At 35.9% G+C, this 19,996-nt stretch overlaps 1 protein-coding gene across 1 annotated transcript in view; it reads left to right on the top strand.

Moving 5' to 3' along the window:
• PLXDC2 (plexin domain containing 2) overlaps positions 1-19,996 on the top strand; it is a 257,404-nt gene that overhangs the window by 213,478 nt on the left and 23,930 nt on the right. Inside the window, exons 10-12 of the mRNA XM_054632727.2 lie at positions 6,773-6,833; positions 9,730-9,883; positions 11,304-11,342. Coding sequence (XP_054488702.1) covers positions 6,773-6,833; positions 9,730-9,883; positions 11,304-11,342 — 254 coding nt within the window. The remainder of the gene's footprint in view (positions 1-6,772; positions 6,834-9,729; positions 9,884-11,303; positions 11,343-19,996) is intronic.

Here is a 19,996-nt window from a genome sequence, read left to right as displayed (position 1 = left end):
CACTTCCTTAAATGTCATTTTTAGTTTCCCCTCTATTCAGATCTATTAACTCTTCCAATATCTGCATTATCATAATACATTAATGAAATCACTGAATATCACAACAAATATCAATCTGTACCATTAATTAAGAAACTGAGGAGCTTCTGCTGTTCTGTAATTCTTTTGTGATCTCTTTTGGTGACTGGTCCTGCTCAATGTTGACTTCAGAACTGGACTCACTTTTAGAATAAAAAATGAGACAAAATTAAGATACTATTTTGGGAAACAAATAGCTTTCTAAACTTTAAGTTGGTTTAAACATAATCAGTTACAGGATGATTCATGTCCTTCCTTGTTTTGCCCTCTATCTGAAGAGTTCACTGAGTGTTAACAGAGGGTGTTTTTCATAGCCCTAATTCACACACTTCTCTAAGCATATAAGCATTAGATTATGTAGAGTGAGTTTAGCACTCCGAGCCTCCTTTGCCTGTCATAGCTCCTGCTTCCTTTCAGTTCTTACTCTTTTTAGAGCTGTGAATGAGACACAGCAGGGGCAGTAACCCAGTGCTAACCAAGCCATTGCTGCAATTCTCCTTCTTGCAGCTCAGATGCTGCTGCCCACTAGTACTGAACCAGCCATGGTGCACACTGTATGATTACTGGGGTTCATGTGTGATAACAGACATGTCAACAGCCTTTTTTCATACAGTCTCCAGGCACCAGGTCATTTTTGTCCTGCCACAAGGACTCGACTAGTTGTTGATGTTATCAGTGTGAGTTTTTAAAAGGAGTAAAATCCCAGTAAAGTACCTGAATAAAAAAGAGCATGGGCAATGTGTGAATGAAATTTATGCTTTGATACACATCACCTGAGACTTGCTTTTTTTCAATTTAATTCCCAATTCTACTATTCATATGTCTGTGAGCACTATGGGAAACACAGAAGCTGTGAAATAGTCCATGCTCATCTGGTTTTCAGAAAATCTTGGCTTAATTCTAGGTTCTGTTACAAATTATGTGTTATCTCAGCTGATCATTCCGTGTCTCCTATGTTCTATTCCCCTATCTCTAAAGTGGAAAAAGAAAAATTTTCTCCAAAAACAACTTTCATATTTTTTTTAAATGAGACTAAATCAATGGATATGGAACAATAACTGTAATTCTGAGATAGTGTCAGCTGCATATGCAAAGATAGAAAATAGTTCAGACAATCATGTTGGAAAGAAGAGCTAAATTGTGGTTTTTAAGATCACTAAGCAGAATGTAAAGTACATCCAGTAGTACTTCAGAGCTGTTTGCATCAAACCCTGAGAAATTACTTGTGTGCCAAACATGCAGCAATGCCAATGGATCAGAATTCTCTGCTAACTTCTGTTGCTATTAGCTCTTTATACCCACTTTGTGCAGGTACAAATGAACAGAGTGAAAGCAGTGGCAACTGTAATCTAGTATGAGGGACTAATCTCAGTGTGGTTCCTTCCCAGAGAACACATTTGATGTAAATTTCTGCTGATTCTGTTGGAAATGCCAGTACCATAATCTCATAAATTTGACTCTAGGGTACTCCTCTTACACTATCTTTTTCCTTCTAACTGTTCAAAACAGAGCCTTTAGCAAAAGCATACTTTTTATTCTTTATCTGCTTTTCAGCATGTTTCCTTTATTGCTGTAACTGACATTAAGTTTATAGAAAATATCCTCCTATTCTTCTTTAATCAGAATTCTGTCAAGTCTCACTTTAACCACAATTTGATCTTTTTCTTTCTAGTGGTATTGAAAATAAAACTTACTTCTTTTATCCCACTTTTATTCTTAACCTCTTTCAACAGAAAGAATTCCCTGTGGGAGTCTTTATTTTCTACTGCCTATTCAAATGTTGTGTCAGAGTTACAAAAATTTAGGCTTACACATGTTCAGTTGTTTTCTGTAAAATAACAGCTTGGATTTTTACATCTTTTCCTTCTCTTTTTATTTGATATTTCAGGAGTATTTTACACAACAGGTAGCTAAATTTTTCCAAGCTTTCCATCCCATAAAGTTGTGGAACCATTTTCAGGCTGAAGATTGACTGCTGAACTTTGTTCCACTCTGATCATCCTTATCATTACCTGAATGTTTTAAATTTTGAGCAGAGAATAATATTTAAACAGTGGTGGAATTCAGTCTTGCATCAACTATTAATTATGCCTTTGTAACATTCAAATTTTTCATAAACATTAGAATGGTATAGGCTGATTTTAGTTTCAAATCTTTGTATTCAGCTAGTCAGATATTTTTATTTTACAAGAGCAAGATGGGAGCAAATCCTCTTCCAACTAATCAAATTGTCCCCCTTTTCTGAATTACAGTTTAATTAAGCAATATTTAAGTAAAAGATAAATACAGAGAACATATTTATGCTAGAATTCAGATGTATGATTAGGAGTACTGAGCTAAGTAGTAAGCACCAATGTTATTCAAATACCTTAAAAAAGCATACCATGGTCAGTCACAGGGACACTTCACATGAACTTCATAAGCATTTTGAGCTGTGATTAAGTTCTGCATTTGGAAGTGGAAAATAACAAAGGAAGGAAAATTCAGTCTTTCCCCAGACAGCACAGTGTGGCAAGAAAGTGGTATTTGAAGGGTGAAGGAACAAAATTGGAGCCTGCTCTGTGGTAAAGGGAGGCAAAACCAGACCAAGCACAAAAATAAACATTTTTTCCTCCAAAAATCACTCTATGATTAGAGTTATTTTTCAGTTGGACAGACACAAAGTTCCAGTATTTTTTTTAATATTTTATTTATATTTATTTTTTACTTTCTATCTCACCTTGGAAAGAAATTCCACCTTAAAATGTTCTAATTCTTCTTTTAGTAATTCAAACATTCTAGCAACTGTCTTAATCCTTTCATAATGTGATGGTCCTTCTTTAATGGTTGAATTCAGAAAAAAGTTCTGCCTCTTCAATTTTTTATTTAATTTTACAGATTTTAAATGAGCTAAATCATTACATGGTATTTACAAAATCATTTCAGATTTCTGGAATGCCTTTCATTTCCAAAAATCTGCTCTTTACATGCTCTTACAGAGCCAGAAATACTAGGGAATTATTGGTTTAAATTATATGAGCTGTGCATTTCAATGCTTTTGATTGTCATACTCCAGCTCAACTTAATGAAAAGGTTTTTCCATCCAGACTTTGTCCTTTTTCTTCCTAATAATTTTCCATTACGTTTCTAGATTTCACACATTAAACCTTGATGAATTTTCTGTATTCAGGTTATCTCATTTATTATTATTGTTATTATTAACATCACCATCATCATCATCATCATTAATCCTCATTGAACTCTTTTTAAGAAAAGGAGCAAAGCATTTCATGTCCTGCACTGAGTGGACGCTGTATTCAAGTATTCTCTGCCAAATAAAGGCAAAGGGATTTTGGTAAATAGGATGGCATCTTCAGCTCCTTTCTGGCTACATACAGAATGGATTCTGACAGCTTTCTTCTTACTCAGACTGAGCTGCATTAGTTGTGCCATTGGTTGAGTTGCATTAGTAGCTATATGTGTAGAGACATTCATTTTCCATTTCCTCCATGAACCAGTACTCCAGAGTTCCACACAAATCCTGAAATTCCTTGCATTTCATAAATGTCCCTATTTTAATTTCCTAGAACATCTTTATTATTGCTTTCCTAGGAGCTGAATTTGGGCATCACTTGAAAATGAAGTTGTTATGAAATAGCCGTGTTGACAGATGGCATAAACAGCGCAGCAAATCAAGTCTGCTCCAGTGTTTTAATGGCAACAGGGAATTATCACCATGCCACTAAATTAAGGTCTTAAAAATGCAGTCAGTAAAGCGGGTGCTGCACTGAAATGACAGTTTCCAGAACTCTAACTCAACCAGGCAGCAACAACAGTAGCTTCTATTGCTGACATGCAGTGATTTATGCCTCAAAGGAAGTTCACAAACAGGTTTGCCAGGAGACTATCTCATTCCTGATAAAGCTGCTTTCTGATAATATTGTTTGGACTCACCATGCATCAGTGGAAAATGTTAAATAAGCAGTGCCCAGGGTTTAATGTATTTTTTTCAAGGCAGAGTCTTCTCAAAACTGCCTCACATGTTTGAAAGAGGCATTCCAAATCCTTGAGGATTACATGCAATTTTTGGCGGTTGGTTAATTCCTGGTGAAAAAAAATTAACCCCAAAAATGTTACTCACTCCTGTAATTCATTAGTTTGTAAGAAAAGACTTAAAAACTGTGAGTGCACCTTTACATACATTTTTATTCATTTAATCTTTAAATTTGACACAACTTAGATATAAGATAAAATCTAGGTTTGTTTAATCCCTACTAGCTCCAAGTACACTGGGTTGAATTAGCATATATATGCAACAGCAGTAACTGCCTCAAGTGGAGGAATTTATGGAGTGGCTTGATTTCATGTCTAAATATTTGGTTTGGTTTTCTCATGTACTGAATATCCTCAAAACCATTTGAGCCAAAGCTGTATGAATAAAATGTGACGGATTTATGAGTTTTCAGTATGTCTGAAAAATCAGTCTAGTCCTGCTTAGAGATGGGCACAGAAGTTGCTAATGAAGATCTTCAAATTTTAAAGAAATGTAGGGGAGACTGGAAAAAAAAGTTCTATTCATACCTGGCATACGATGTTATCATTTCTTTCTACTTAGTAAAGTTCCTCTGGTTCTTTCAAACATTCACAGAGACAGAACACCACAGAGATGGAGAACCAGCACTGAGCTCCCAACATAGCACTGATTCACTCACAGTTCGGCAAGAAAACACTTTTCAAGTAGTCTTTATTCATAGAATGATTTGGGTTGGAAGGGACCTTTAAAGATTACTCTGAGCAGCCCCACTGGCATGGGCAGGAACATCTTGCAGTAGATGCAAGGATGCAAAAAGCCCCATCCAACCAGACCTTGAACACTTCCAACAATGGGACATTCACAATTTCTCTTGACAGTCTATTCTAGTGACTCACCAGCATCACTGTGAAAATCTTCTCCCTCATATCCAGTATTAGTCTATTCTCTTTCATTTAAAACCATTACTCATGTTCTGTCACTACTTTGATAAAAGGTCTCTCTCCATCTTTCTTATAAAATCCCTTTAAGTGTGGACAACCTGTATAGGGTTTTCCTGGAGCCTTCTCCAGGCTGAACAGCTCCGATTCCCTCAGCCTGCCTACATAAGAGAGGTGGTCCAGCCCTGTAATCAACTTTGTGGCTCTCTGGACTGCTCCAGCACATCAATGTCCTTCCTATGTTAGGGGCCTCATGCATTGGGAAGGAGATGTCTGTATTTCTCTGCAATACATTTTTGGTTTGAAAACTTCTCTCTTAAATGGCAATGGGTGTTTGGAGAAGCCAGTTGCTATAGAATGTGTGAAAATTGGCACCAGTTAGTGTTGGGGTATTTCTTTTCGTAATATTGCAAATGATGGAATGTGGTATGCAATGCAGGTATAACAACAGAATGAATATTTTTCTCAAAATCTTTTCTCAAAGACATTGTAGATTCTGCTCAGAATAATTATATGGAGATTTTTCTTACCCCAAGTGTGTTGTTAACATTTTTTACATCTTCTTGTAACATCCTCTCCTTCTGTAAAAATAATTATGGAGTTCCATTTTTCCAAATGAACTGCTCCCTTGCTTGAAGTAGGTAGTACTTGACACATCTTGTTATCTTTCAATTCTTTGTAAACAAAAAAAAAGGACCCTGAAATACAGCTAACCATAACCATGGTCTTATTTGTTTGCCTAGTCTTATTAAAAGACAGCAAAAAGCTGGTTTTTATACATTCAGGTAAGTTATGACCATGGGTGCCAAATGACATCACCCTGTCTCATAACAAAATACTGCAGGAAATGAATACAGAAACCAAAAACAAACTCTCCAAAATAAAAAACATCCTAGCTGGCAAGAATCTCCTTCAAAGCTGAACACGGTGTTTTAGTTATTTGCCTGCCATTTTAATAATGCTTTCTGTTTGTGATGCTACCTGTTGTCTAGGAAACACACACTTACTCTACAGTCACTGATAATACTCTTGAGAAATGGGCATTTCCAGGGGAATCGTTACATTAAAGTGTTACAAGTTTCTTAAAAATTTATTTGTTGCATACAGCAAAGGACAAGGGATATTGCAAACAGGTTATTAAACTCACCTAATTTGATAAGAAATATGCATGCAATTTAAGTTTTGCATCTAGAGAGGAGGAGAAGCAGCTGTACAATGTTCTCTATTTGTCACAGAGAGTGTTCAGAGAAGCTGTGAACATTGATCTAATGGCTCTATGTGCATCTTGATGTCTGTGAGCACTTTGCCTGATAAACCCAGTGACTGGTTCACTGCATCCTTTGTGGGATTAAATTTTCCTGGATACGTCTGGACAATAATAATTAAACTAAGTTACATTGATATAGCTGACATCAAACTTAAAAATGCTATGGGTCAATGACATCTTAAGAATAATTATGCAGTGGAAGGTAGACATTCCTATCTAAAAATGATAAATAAATTTTAAAAACAAAAATAAAATCTCATTCATTGAAAAACCTTTCACTAAAGTGGATTAAAGAAGTTTCTCATATTGTAAGCAAAAGCATCTTGAATAAAAATGGTACCATATAAAGCATATGGATTTTAAATCATATAATTTACTTATTCTTTCTGTCACTCTCTTCTGTTCCTCTCCCTTGCTTTATTCTTTTTTCCCTCCTATTTCCATGTGGACAACTTCTATCTATTTCATCATTTAAAGATGCTCCAGTGGATTTGATCGTCACCGGCAAGATTGGGTAGACAGTGGCTGCCCTGAAGAGGTATGTGAGTAGTTTACATCCTCAGCCCATCAGAGACAATATATGTAGTTGTGATGTTTTTGTTTAAATTATTCAGATCATAAAGCGTGGTTTCAAGGCCAAAGAAATTCTGTATTTCTCTTTCAGGGGAAATCCCATAAGGCATAACAAAGAAGAACAATCTGAGCAGTTTCACTCCCCATTTGAGGCAATAAAATGGACAAAAATTAAAATTTTATCTTTGGGAAAATACTTTAATTAAACAAAACCTGTAAAAAAACAGAAAGCCTCCTCCAAAACAATGTCCCTGTGCCAATTTTCTTTTAGATCTCTGACTTTTGCCAGAAAAGGGGAAGAAACAATGATTTTCCTTATTTCAGAAAACCCTTTGCAAGAGTAGCCTCAAGGGAAAAATAGACATTTCATTTTGGTTTTGAAATCTGGCCAAATCATTTAGTAAAGGACCAATTAAACAGATGAATTCAAAGAGATAAAATAAAAATAGTAATTGAAATAAAAATTTAAAAGTCCTCAGACAACCAGCCTACATGGCATTTTGATTTCTTCTCATGGAGATGCAGTGAGAGGATGAAGAAGATATCTGACAGTGGTGGGCTGAAAAACAGGGACAATAACCCTCCTCTGAAAGATATCTGGGGTACTCCTAGACCAAAGAAGTTCATTTCAAATAAACATTTATACATATGATGATGATGATGATGATGATGATTATTGATTATGATAATGATGACTTTCCAGTTTGAAAGCCCCTTTACAAATGTTTCTGGTTTGAGGTTTGGGGTGTATTTTCATTTTCCTTTTTTATTTTTTCATATGTTGGGACTGTGGTAATAGGAACAAATTAATTTATGGCACTTTTAATCTTCATTAAAAAAGAAGGTTGCCATTAAAAAAGAAGTTATTTTTTCCATTTTTGCTGAACAGGCTAAATATCCTGATGATGAATGAGTTTCAACAACATAGGCCTTCTGAAATGTCAGGTGAAGCCCAGGGCAAAACATAGCCCCGGGTGTCTAGTAAGAAAAGTACATTGTGTTTTACTTTCAGTAGAAGAAAAGAGAAGTAATGCTATAAATCCATATTAGTGGAAGAAATTCTTTTTTTTTTTAGAACTTTAATTGCAAAATAACTGCAACCTACAAACCACCTTATTACATGGCCTTGAAGCTTCAGCTTTGCAGCTTGTCACCAGCTGATTTGAAAGCAGCATTTTTGAGATGTTTATTATCTGTGGAGGGCAACATTTTCAAGAACACAGGATAAAAGTTACTGGGAGCATGTGTTACTATAGGGCACAACCCTTGTATTGCTTTAATCCTGATTATAATTAGCCAGGATTCAATTGTGCTTGCAAATTAAGATATCAAAAAACTTCTCTCTGCAGGACATTAACATTCCCTTCTGCTTCTCCTTTATTGCTCCAGTCCAGCATGTGCTCCAAGGTTTAGTACATGATCTGAGAGGAAATTATCAATATACTAAGTGTATCTGAGAAATTAATAGTTTAATTTGCACAGTTTTGAGCTCCTTGGTTGCAGTTGACTGTCCAGCTTTTAGGCTCTGTGGAGTAGAAGCAACAGCTTGCTTGGCATCCTCCAGAACTATGCCTGAGCCTGACTGCTAAAGTTCCAGGAAGGATCAAAATTTAGCACACAATGGTTAATTTTAGATGCTTCACTCAAAAGAATAAATAATGAGGATTCTCATAGTAATGTTTCTTTATTTTTAATATAAATTTTGAGCTAAATTTTGACTAATTTACATCAGTGAAATTAACAGTATTTTTTAAGAAAAATACAAAAAAAATATAAAGAATAACTATCCTGCAGGTACTGATACAATTCTGTAATGTAATATATAGTTTAAAGTAAAAAAAAGAATTATAAAATATCTGTGAATATTAAAAGAAAGACAATGTCCACTGGGTTTTGACAGCCAGATCTCAATAAAATGAAATAAAGGTTCGCATGACTCCACTTCTCATTAAAATGAATGGGGACAGCAGGAGTAAAATGCTGAAAGATAATTGGATGTATTTTCCTGTAAAACTGTGTGAACCATAAAAGAAATTATTCATTGCATCTTCAGACTTTTAAAAATGTCCAGAACTTGGGAGAAGAAAAAAGAGCAAGCAGACTCTGTATCAAAATATTTGCCCATGCAAATAAATATTAATATTTGATAGTGAATTTTATTTATAGTTTGCAAATCTATTATAAAAAATTTATTATTTTTGATGTTTATCCTTTATAATAATTGGTTTCTATATTTATATATAGATATATTATATTTTTATTTATACAAAAAATACATTACACTTTAATATTATTTGAATTAATAGGCATATAGGGAATGGATTGATTTATTGTAGTGAATAAATATTCTATAGGCTGAATACACGTACACATTTTATGCATCTATGTGTGTTCTCTTGTGATAATTCCATGTAAAGCCTAATTAATTGCTCCAGTTAGCTACACATTGTGCACTACGAAGAGCTACTATTTAATTCCCACATATCTTTTTTAACATGTTTTATGTCATCTGGATTGATGGCAGTGAGCTTTCATAACAGAAAAGTCTGAATTATAAACTTAGATGTTAAACCTTGATTGAGGGAAATAAGTTTGACAATCTGGGCTGACTTTGTAATTAACAATTAAGAGCTGTAAATTTTGCAGATAAATGAAAAAATATATGCTGCTGAATGCTGCATAGATACTTGAAAGTGGAAAAGGGAAAAAAAATTAAAAGAGAAAGCTCTTGAAATTTCTTTATCTAATGTCTATTTTCACTCTTTTTATCACAGCAACCTGTCCATTATTAAATTCTTCATTCTTGATGGTTTCCACTGAGAATTAATTTGCTCTTCCTTGTTTCTGTTGTTTCCCAACAGTCAAAGGATAAGATTTGTGAGAGGAATATAGACACAACTGAAACACCTCTGTACTCCACCACCACCCTTCTGCCAACCACCACAAGGTTCAGAGTTTTAACAACCACCAGAGGATCCACCACTTCCCACCTTCCAACCAGCCTGCCCACAGAAGGTGACATGTATACACTGCATTTTTACACTTTGAAAAAAGCAATTTAGAACTCAGAAAGAAATTTATTTCCTTTAAATATGTGTTGACGACAGCCTTTTCCCTCTGGGGCAGCAGAAGGAGTTGGGAATTGCCTTCAAGGCTCTTGCTTTTAAATTGCTCACTCTTGCACCAGTAAGGTGAAAAGGGGATGAAGGCTCAAGGAGAGAATGCTGATGGAGAAGTAAGGACAAGTTAGGAAGACTTCAGGTTACAATGAAAACTTGAGGTTACAATGACTTTTTCCTGTTTCTTTACATTCAGGGAGTAGTCCAAAACCTGCTGAATAGTAGTAGTAAAGGTCCCTGCTAAATCTAGAAGAAATTCCCATCACAGACTTAATGAATTTGTAATTCTTTTATGGATCCTATTTAGCCAGGTGAAAATTATAGATAATCCAAAATAAAAACCTCTTTGAAATACGCCTGTTTACCTTTTTACAGTCAATTGACATTGTTCTTTTCATGTAGTGCTCACTGTTGTGAAGTAATTTCTCTAGGCCTCTGAATTGAATTAACTGGGTAAGCAATGGTGGGTCAGTTCTCATCCTCGTCCCAATGGCTGCTTAAATCTTGCCTTTTTGAACTTGGGATATCCTGCTCTCCTGCCTTTGGAGGAAATTTATCTGGGAAAGAAAGCTAATACAGATTAATCAAAGATCGTCTATAAAATGTGTGTGTGTGTGTGTGGGCATGTGTGTTTGTTGTAATTGTATGTTAACATAAGAAAAGAACTAGGTAGAGATTTCCAAGTAGCCTGTGAGAGGAAAATCTGAGCTGAAGGCTCAGATTCATTCAACGTGGGAATGATAAGAAAGACCAGTTAGTTTAACACAATAATAGTTTAGAAACTGTCAGTGCAGAATTTGGACTGCATTAAAAGGAATATTTTCTGGAATTCTGTTCATTAAAATTCACAAGAAAAAGAGGAATAAGTAAATAGGGTTTAGTAAAAGGAAGTGAATAGGGTTTGGTATTAGTAGACTTTTCCAAGATTCTTCAAAAAGAAACTAAGTCATTGTCTTACTTTGTTGACAAATGCTGGTTCATATAGTCCTTAATATGATAGAATGCTCCAGCTATGTGTGAATATGTAATATATATGAATTATTTATAAACATTATGAGACAGACTCTCATACCCTTATTTGCTAGTGTTTTGAATCCTCCTGAATACTTTAACACTCTTGTAAGTAGGAGGTTTTTTTAGTGGTAAGAAAGTGTAGTGTTCAGTGTATGAAAAACCACAATCTAGCTCTCATTGAGTTGAGTACCAGATAATTTTCTTGCTTTGGAATGTATTTATCATTAGGAATTTATTGCTAAAGTGAATCATGATCTAGAAAAATGCTTTTTCCTTCAACTAACTTTGAATTTCCTTTATAGATGACACCAAGATAGCACTGCACCTAAAAGATAATGGAGGTAAGAGAGGTTTTTTTTGTCTGTAAATAGTGTCAGTATTTTGCCAAATTACACTCCACTGAACTTTATTAATCGATATCTGATTGTAGAAATAGTTTTTACCAGACTCTCAAGGGACTCCAGCGTCCCACATCTGTGTGGAAGATAAGTAGGGCAAATAAGCTTAGGAACTGCTTAGGAAACTAAATATTTGCAATTCTCTTTAGCATTCTGTAATTAAAGAGCTTGTTCAATTATGGACATATTAAGCAAACTTTAATTGTATTGATACAATTATTGACTAGTAATGCAGTGTTAATACAGTTATTGACTGTAATAATGCAGTTTTATTTAACTGTTTTAAGAGAGTATATGGTGCTAGTTCTAAATAATAATATTGTGCTACAAAGTCATTCATAGCAGTGAATCATTACAAGACATTTTTTTAATAACCATACCCATTTTATATCTACATCTGTACTAGCAGAGATCCTGCACATTCTCCATGCACATTCCCTGTGCAAGTTAATAAGATCACCTTTTCCATAAAGGCCCCTGTTAAATGAGGCTCTGCACTCTGCAGGGGACTACTTTTGTAATCTTCTTTGTGAGTTCAAGGACTGAGACCTGAGATTTTTCCTTCTGCCTTTGAAGTGGATGAGAATTCCCCTACTAGAATAGGACTGAGTTGTCAGACGTTGCCTGCACCTATGTTCATTGCCAAAGGAGGGCTAGCTGAGGTGAAAAGGAAGATTTGGGTTAATTTCTGAAGGTTTCAGAATGGTCTATCAAAGCAGAGGAAGATTTGCTGAGCAAATTTAAATAAATCCCATTTCCACTGATATTAAGGGGAATATTATTGGCTCTGATTGCCTTTCCAAGCAGGGAGCATGAAGTTTCCCTCATGGGTCAAGGGAACAGGTAGCCAAGTGTGACAGCAGGCACAGGCAGGGCACAGGGCAATCCCAGCAGCTCAGGGAAGCAACAGGGGTCAACCCTGGTCTAGTGACCATCAGCTGAGTCTGCAGCAATGAGGCAGACCCAGGGACAAGTCAGGAAGCCAGGCTAGCAAAGAAGGGAGCAAAGGGGCACAGCTGCCAACAGACAGCTCAGGAAAGGACCAGAGAGAGCATCTCCCATCAGTGGTCCTAGAGAAGGGGACCTAGAGATGGTGAACCACATCTACACAGGAATTCTGCACGAGCAAAGGATAAACAGCTCCAAGGCCCAGCCAAGGAGACACAGTCCATGGACAGGACTGGAGACAAGCTATCTTTAGTGCTGGTCCAGGACACAAGATCAGAGATGGGATTGAATATAGGTTCATCTGCAGCATAGCTTGGTTTTGGACCTGAGCTTACATGGGAACCCCAACATCATGGGCAGAAGGACCACATACAGCTCTCCAGAACAGCTGAGATATAGCAGTTTCTCAGGACTCTCACAGAGAATTAGTCAAATTTTGAAAAAACACAGAGTGCAGATGCCACTTAGCTTGTTGGTCTCTTTCCCTGCCATTTGTTTTTCACTCATATTTAGCCATTATTTTCTCCTTCACTCAAACTAGAGATCTGTTCACTCCATGGGGGCAGTTCTCATCTTCCTTGCCAGTCTCCCCTCTGTTATTTTGCTGTCACCAACCACAGCAGGGTTGGTCACATGCTGTATTGGGCATTGAATTGTCCATTTGTTGGCAGTGGTGTTTTTTGACATTGCTTTGAGGCATAAGTGATCCCTTGGAATAAAGTGATCTGTAAACTCAATGTGGTACTTTTAAGCATTTTGTCTATGGAAATGTCCCTGAAACTTTCTCTGTCTCTCTTGAAATCAAATTGCTTCTTATTTTATTGTGAAAAGTGCTTCAGTACTCTTAGAAGTCAATAGTCAGCATTTCATTCTCCTGTTCCATGTCGGCTCTGAACTGGAGGAGTGCTCCTGGCTGAAAAGGGCCCACTCTGCCCTGTGAGCCAATGCTCTGTGGCAGGTGGCTGACCCAGGAACAGGCAGCTCTCTGCCATGAGCATCTCATACACAGCTAAAAACTATGCTGTTATATAAAAAATTATTCCAAAAGTGGGGTATAGAAAACTCATCCATATTTCTTTCCGTTTGGGAATTGCAGCGGGATTGTTTTCTTACTTGTTTGTTTTGTCCCCAGACCTGAAAAAAAAAAAAAAAAACAAAAAACAAACTATGTAAAAGTGTTGAATCCTAGAGCAAATTATAGATGGCTGTGGCCTACTTGATAGGTGAGATGTAGGGTTTGAGGCATTGGCTATATATAGAAAGTTCATTTCCACAGAGAAAGCTGCTGCATTTTAGGAGGACAAACCAACACCTGATGCAATAATTCATTTTCCTTGAGCTTTCCTTTTATTCTTGAAATTGAAAAAAAAAAAAATACTTCAAACAACACAAAAGCAAACCGATACTCCAGGATTTCTCATTCACACAATAAATGTAACTTTAAATCTGAGTTCTTTTTGATGAATCTTCAATTATACATTGAATTTTCTAGTGTCCCCTAGATTAGACTCAGATAAAACCTCTGTAGCCGCAGGCACGTTCTTTGATTCTCTGTGGTTTGTCAGCCTTTCATAAAGAGTAGATTATTCCAGGTCATGAATACAGGGTCTTTACTTTCTCACACTAAATCTTTTAAAACTCTAATGAAAGGGAACCCTTTATAATGGAAAACCAAAGCCATATTGGATCAATGATTGCCTATAGTTTGATGTGTCCTTGGGTGATAGCAGTCAATATCTGCTTAGGTAGAACAAAAGGATTCCATAGAAATTCTACATCTCACCTCTGTCTAGAACTCTTGAAACCAAATATTATAAATTTATAAATTGTTATAAATTTAATTTTTTGTTCTGTTCATACTGCTTTGACCTTTTAATTGTATGAGAAAGTCTTTTGCAACTGTACAGTAATACAGCCACAGTTTTGTGGCATATCTTAATGTACATTTCAAATTTGCTTGGCTTTGTTTCTTCTGCCTGCCCTCTTTCTTTATGGACATGACAAATGCTTGTTACATGCATGCCTAGACTGCTTTAAAATACAGACGGCATGCCATTACAATTTTTGTTATATTTTGGTTGTCCTTAAGATGACAAGTGTTTTATAAGTTCTAAGAGATTTCCAGCACTACAAATGTACCATTTTTTGTTATTAATTTCAGATTCAGTTGTTTTTTCATTTTCTTAAAATTTAACACAACTGACTAAACAGCTTAAAAGCCTAATTTTTCATAAAAACTGTGAACAATTGGCCATGGCTATCCTCTAATGCAATATTTTCTTGTTGAGAACTCTCTGGTGGATGATTTAGATGATTGGCCAGCATATCTAGAGATTTTATTTGACATTTTTAGACACTTTGTTTTGATGATTAGATTGCCATGAGTCCCTCACAGTCCTTCAGCTTTAAAACCCGAAAGAAAAGTCTATGTCTTTTGGACAGCAGGTATCAGGGAAATGCCACACTTTTCATTCCTCAAGGTGAATCAATTTCATACAGAAATTTATTTCATCCATTTCGTACAGAAATTTCTGTTTCAAAAAAAGGAAAGCTGTAAAAAAAAAACCAGAAAACCAAAATGTTGAAGGAAAAAAAAAGCTGTTTAATTTATTTGTTAACAAGTTCATCCCACCATATGTAGTTCTAGGAAATGTCAGTATCATGTTTTTTTCACCTTCATCTGGATATCTTCAAAGATGATCTAGATACAACTAACAGGAATGTACTAACAGGATTAACATTTGTGCTACAGAGAGCTTAATTTGATTTTGAGAGATTAGGAAACTCAGAAATGACCAAAATGTAGACAAAGTTTTGGAAAAAGAGTACTTTTATATATTTTCTATACAGTGATAAACTTACTCAAGACTATTTTTTCCAATAGTGTCCTATGTCTGGAAACTAGCTTCCATAAGTCATCTGTCCTCCTAATTTCAATTATAGAGAAAATGTGTACCCTGAACTCCAGCTGCAAGACATAAAATACCATCTAATACCTGATATGAGTCATATAACTTTTTTCTTTCTAATATGTTAAGTTGCTAAACGATTCAGAAATTTAAATATATTTCACCAAAGAAATAAGCCAGCTTTTCAGGCAAAACAAATATTTTTTTTCATAGAGGAAGGTATTGTGAACACACAGTCCAAAACCAAGTGACTCAGCTTAATAAGTCACTATGAATTAGCTGAGTCTTCCCCAATTTTAAAGTAAAACGCAATAAATTAAAAAATTATAAACATAACCTTTTGTGGAAGCTTAAAACTGTTTTAAAGTGGACTTTGTATAAGATATGATTGACAAGATATGGTTTGTGTTTTACTGCAAGAACTTAGCCTAGCCACAGGAAATGACCTTTCAGTGGCTTCATGTCATCTGGTGTTAGCCAGGAATCCACAAGCTGTTCTTTTAGGCCTTTCTCCTAGCCAATGGCAAGAGAAAGCAATTAAATGTCATGCTAAAAGAAGTGCCTAGGCTGGAATATGTTACTATATGGGGTGCTTAACTCTACCAGATACAGAGTGAAATCTAAATTACACACTAAGAGCGGGCATCTTGTAGATACCCATGGTTTCCTTAAATTAATTATCTTCAGGTTGTCCTAGCTCAGGTGTTTTGTTTCCATTCCTGTTCAGAAACCTGCAGGTCAAGAGTCAGACCTTTTTCCCCAGTCTTTTGTCAAGAAAAAAAGAGGATTTAAGGTTTATATCATTATTGCAAAAATTCTGTTGAGATTAGTTAATGGATTATCTAATTATGTGTTTACTTCTGTGTGTTCCACTTACCAACAAAAATGTTGGTGTTCCCCTAAAACTGCAGGGTCCACACAATTACTGAAGCAAGGATTTCCTTGAAAAAAGCTGGTTATAAAGGTTACTTTATCTGTGCTGTGCCATGTGCTGTATTTGTATAAATAGAATCTTACTAAAGAGCAGTTTTGAAATGGTTTCTATCAATAGTCCTGCAAAGAGAAGAAAATAAAAGTGTCAGACCAGAGTGAAGTGGAATAGGTGGTGATGGATAGAAGTGTATTCATAGGATAAAAATATGAAGATAGATTCAAGAAAAATTAATCACCTTCATTATCAGATGAACCAGAAAGAGCCCTGTAAACAGAGGTTATCTGGTTTTTTTACTATTTTTTCTTTTATTTAGGTAGAAAAGAAATTCCAACAGAAACAAAATATAACTCAAATAAGTCAGGGATTGTTCCTGTATTTGATTTCACACTACAGATTATAGGTTAAGAAATACTAATACATCTCATATTTCTCTCTGAACTTTTTCAAGCTGTTTCTCCTCTCTCATTTCTCAGCAGCCTCTTCTCAGCTCAAGTTGGAGACAGGTTTTGATAAAAATTAGAACTCTGTCTTGTCTTTGGTATGATCAAAGTTGAACTTTAGACCCAACTAATTTCCCTAAATGCTAGTCTGTTTCCTGCAAATTCAGCTGTAACACTCAGAATAGGAAAGCAGTGCTTTTAGTAAAAAGTGTGGGATCTACCATAGTATGTTACTGTATGAAACATGAAATGATGGCCAAGTGTAATTCAAGTTCTTTCTTCCCAGTAAGACTTGGGATTTAAGGAAAGCCTATACAGCCTTGCTGGGGTTCAGTATGGTATAATTGAGCCAAAGCCAAGAACACAAGCTTGGAAAAGCAACAGCCTCTTATATAAATATTCCCAACTTCCTCATGCATCAGACACAGGAAGAAATATATCTTACATATTATATGCAGTGGCCAGTAGGCTACAAGCATGTTTTTTAAAGCAAGTACAAATGAAAAGGGCTGAACTCATCCATTCTGGTTGAAAGAATAGAATATTACATCAATAATATTTATTCTTACTGGTTGCATAAATAAACTATTGTTTTCCACTTGCTTCATGGTACTTTGAATTGTCCTTAAAGGTTTCTTATAAAAAGAGAGTTGTGCCTTTTCCAGAATTTTTGCATCTCCACTACATCCCAGTTTTGTTGCCAAATAACCCCTAGAAAGAAACTGTCACTTTCTCCTTGAGCAAAAAAGGGCATTTTTTATCATATTAAGTGTTATATATCACATTGAAGAAGCATGATGTTAAAAAAACAGAGGAGCTGTATGTAGACTCTTCAACATATATTGAAATCTAGCACACTAATTTTGTTTCTGTTTGGTTTTCTAAGACAGATGTGAAATGATGTTTGGTATTCTACTCTTGTAGTTGTCACGACTTTGTTGTAAAGGCACACAGCTGACTTTGTTAGTCACACATTTACATTTTGCTGACTTTGTACCAGATCAAAGGGTTAATGGGAAAACCCCATATAGCTCTAAGTGCAGATCTTAAGGAGGACAACATGGAAAAAACTGGATATACTTTTAAGAAAAGGCAGCTTTCTTTAGTTTTATCATTTGCTCCTGTTGCTGTCACAGTGCTATGGCAATGTGACAGCTAGGGCACACAAAGGTCCTGTGATCTTCTGTCTAACTCCCTATTCTACATGGAGCTAAGCCAGTTCTGCAGTTAGTAGCCTTCTCCAATCTTCTCTGCTCATCACTCATCTTTGACATCAGTGTGCATGGGTCACTGTAAAGAATGGCAAAAATGGAGGTCAGGTGAAGGAGAGCTCATATAGTTGTGCATTTTTCATTGAAGTTGAAATATCTGAAGTTGTTCTGTGTCCCAAAGGTGTGGTGGGCACTGGGGTGAGTAACTCTACAAGCATTAGACACAGCATTAGGGAGAAACAGCCTGCTTTACCTCAGTAGGGTTAAGAGGAGTCAGTGGGGGGACAGAATTGGAATTCTTATAAATAGCTAACTTTTTTTTCATCTGATTTTAAATCAGCTGTTTTTACAGGCAAATGATGTGGTCCTTCATGGTGCTTATTGAGCTTCATAATGACAACTGTTTGATGCTACTAAGTATTGTAATGGCTTACATGGTCTCAACCAGCTCAAACTAAAATTGATACTAAAATTAATACAGATGACAACTGTTGTAGCATTAGGTGATATTTTAGAGCAGAAGAATGAGAGTCCTTACCTAACATATTTAGAGTACTGCCATCCTATAAACAGAGGGATTTGATTGTAATGGACTCTGATCAATTTACTACACTAAGCATTGATCAGTCCTGGAGAGACTTACAGAATTGCCTTGGGTCCTACAGAAAATTGATAGCAAAGCCAGATACTGAATTCTGATTTTGTGTGTTATAGTTCATAATATTCTCACTCAGAGACCACCTTTCATTTCTTACATGCAACTGAAAATCAATTTTTAAAGCATTAGCTGAGCCATAACTTAATAAATCATCATGAAACCAAGTAAAGCAATGTCTTAACCTCAAAATGTTAACTAATGCTAAGGGATTGAACCCACAAATCAAGAAAATCACACTCCATTACTGTGAATAAGTTGAGAACTCCAGAGCATGCTGTTCCTAAAAGAGGTAGTGAGAAAATTTTTATGGGGATTCCCTTGAGTCTCTGGAGAATCCTTCCAACTGCACATTCCCTTATTCCCTCCCACAAGCCATTAATCATCTTTTCAGGAATCTGTGTTATGTACAGGGAAAAAACTTGTATGTGAAGAACCATATACCTGCCCCATAAAGCAAGGAGTCTCCTGGTAGATTCACATTCCAGATGTAAATGGAGGCACAGAAGAGGGGGATATTCTGGTGGCTCTATTCAGCTCACTGTACCTCTAAGATTGTGTGCTCAGCTGTCCTAAACATTCTGCCCTCCCTCTTGGCAGGAGCCTGTTCAAACCCAAAGTCATGCAAACAGGAGTGGTACAGTTTCCAGGCTAGATATTATATATGTAATAGGGTGGAGGGCTGGTGAGTGAACCTGATGTAGCTGCCCCAGAACATGCAGCAAGAGAAGGTTTCTGCTCTTTTGCTGACCAAAAAGGAGAAAATGCATTCTTCTGGTAAAAAGAGGGGAGAAAAGAATCAAGTTTGGGACTGAGTTATGATCTTCAGGCTGATATCTGCTGTTTAAATCATCTATATCCCTGGTTTTGTGTGTAAGTCAGGAGGGTCAAATAAGGTATTGTGTTTTTTCCCTTAATGATTCACGTGCATAAAGGTGAGTTTGAATTGGAGGTTCAAATCCAGAGGTTTTTTCCCAGATGGTCTTTTACCATCTGACCAAAATGCAAAAGCAAAAGGGAATGCCTGTTTTAGAGGGAAAAGCAAAATTTTATTTTCCAAGTCTGCAATGATATTCTATATTTCTGTCTGTCATTCACCTTTTGTTCCACATCACTTTATATAAAGGAAATTTTCTAGCCAGGAAGTACCAGAAGTTCATCTATTTTTCCTCTGTTTTCCTGTAATATATTTTGTATCTCTGTTCTCACAGACAGGGATAGTAATCTCTGGAAGTTAAACTCTTTTGTATCTCATATCATAAGAGGTGTAAATGTATGTATCACAATTTTATTTTCTCATCTATAAAACTATCACAGTAGAAAATTTTTGTAAACTTTAAAATTATATAATGAAAGACAATGCATTTCATTATTTTACAGACGTCAAGGGTTAATATGCAGTTATGAGAAAATAATGTTCCCAATGTACCCCCAATGTGTTTATAAAGAGCAAGTAGCAATTTGTAAACACAAAAGCAGTTTCAGTTTGTGTCTTTGTTC

Source organism: Agelaius phoeniceus, chromosome 1, assembly GCF_051311805.1.
Source record: "Agelaius phoeniceus isolate bAgePho1 chromosome 1, bAgePho1.hap1, whole genome shotgun sequence".
Taxonomy (NCBI): Eukaryota; Metazoa; Chordata; class Aves; order Passeriformes; family Icteridae; genus Agelaius; species Agelaius phoeniceus.
Note: the sequence above shows the minus strand (reverse complement) of the source record. Positions and strands in the feature narration are given on the sequence as shown.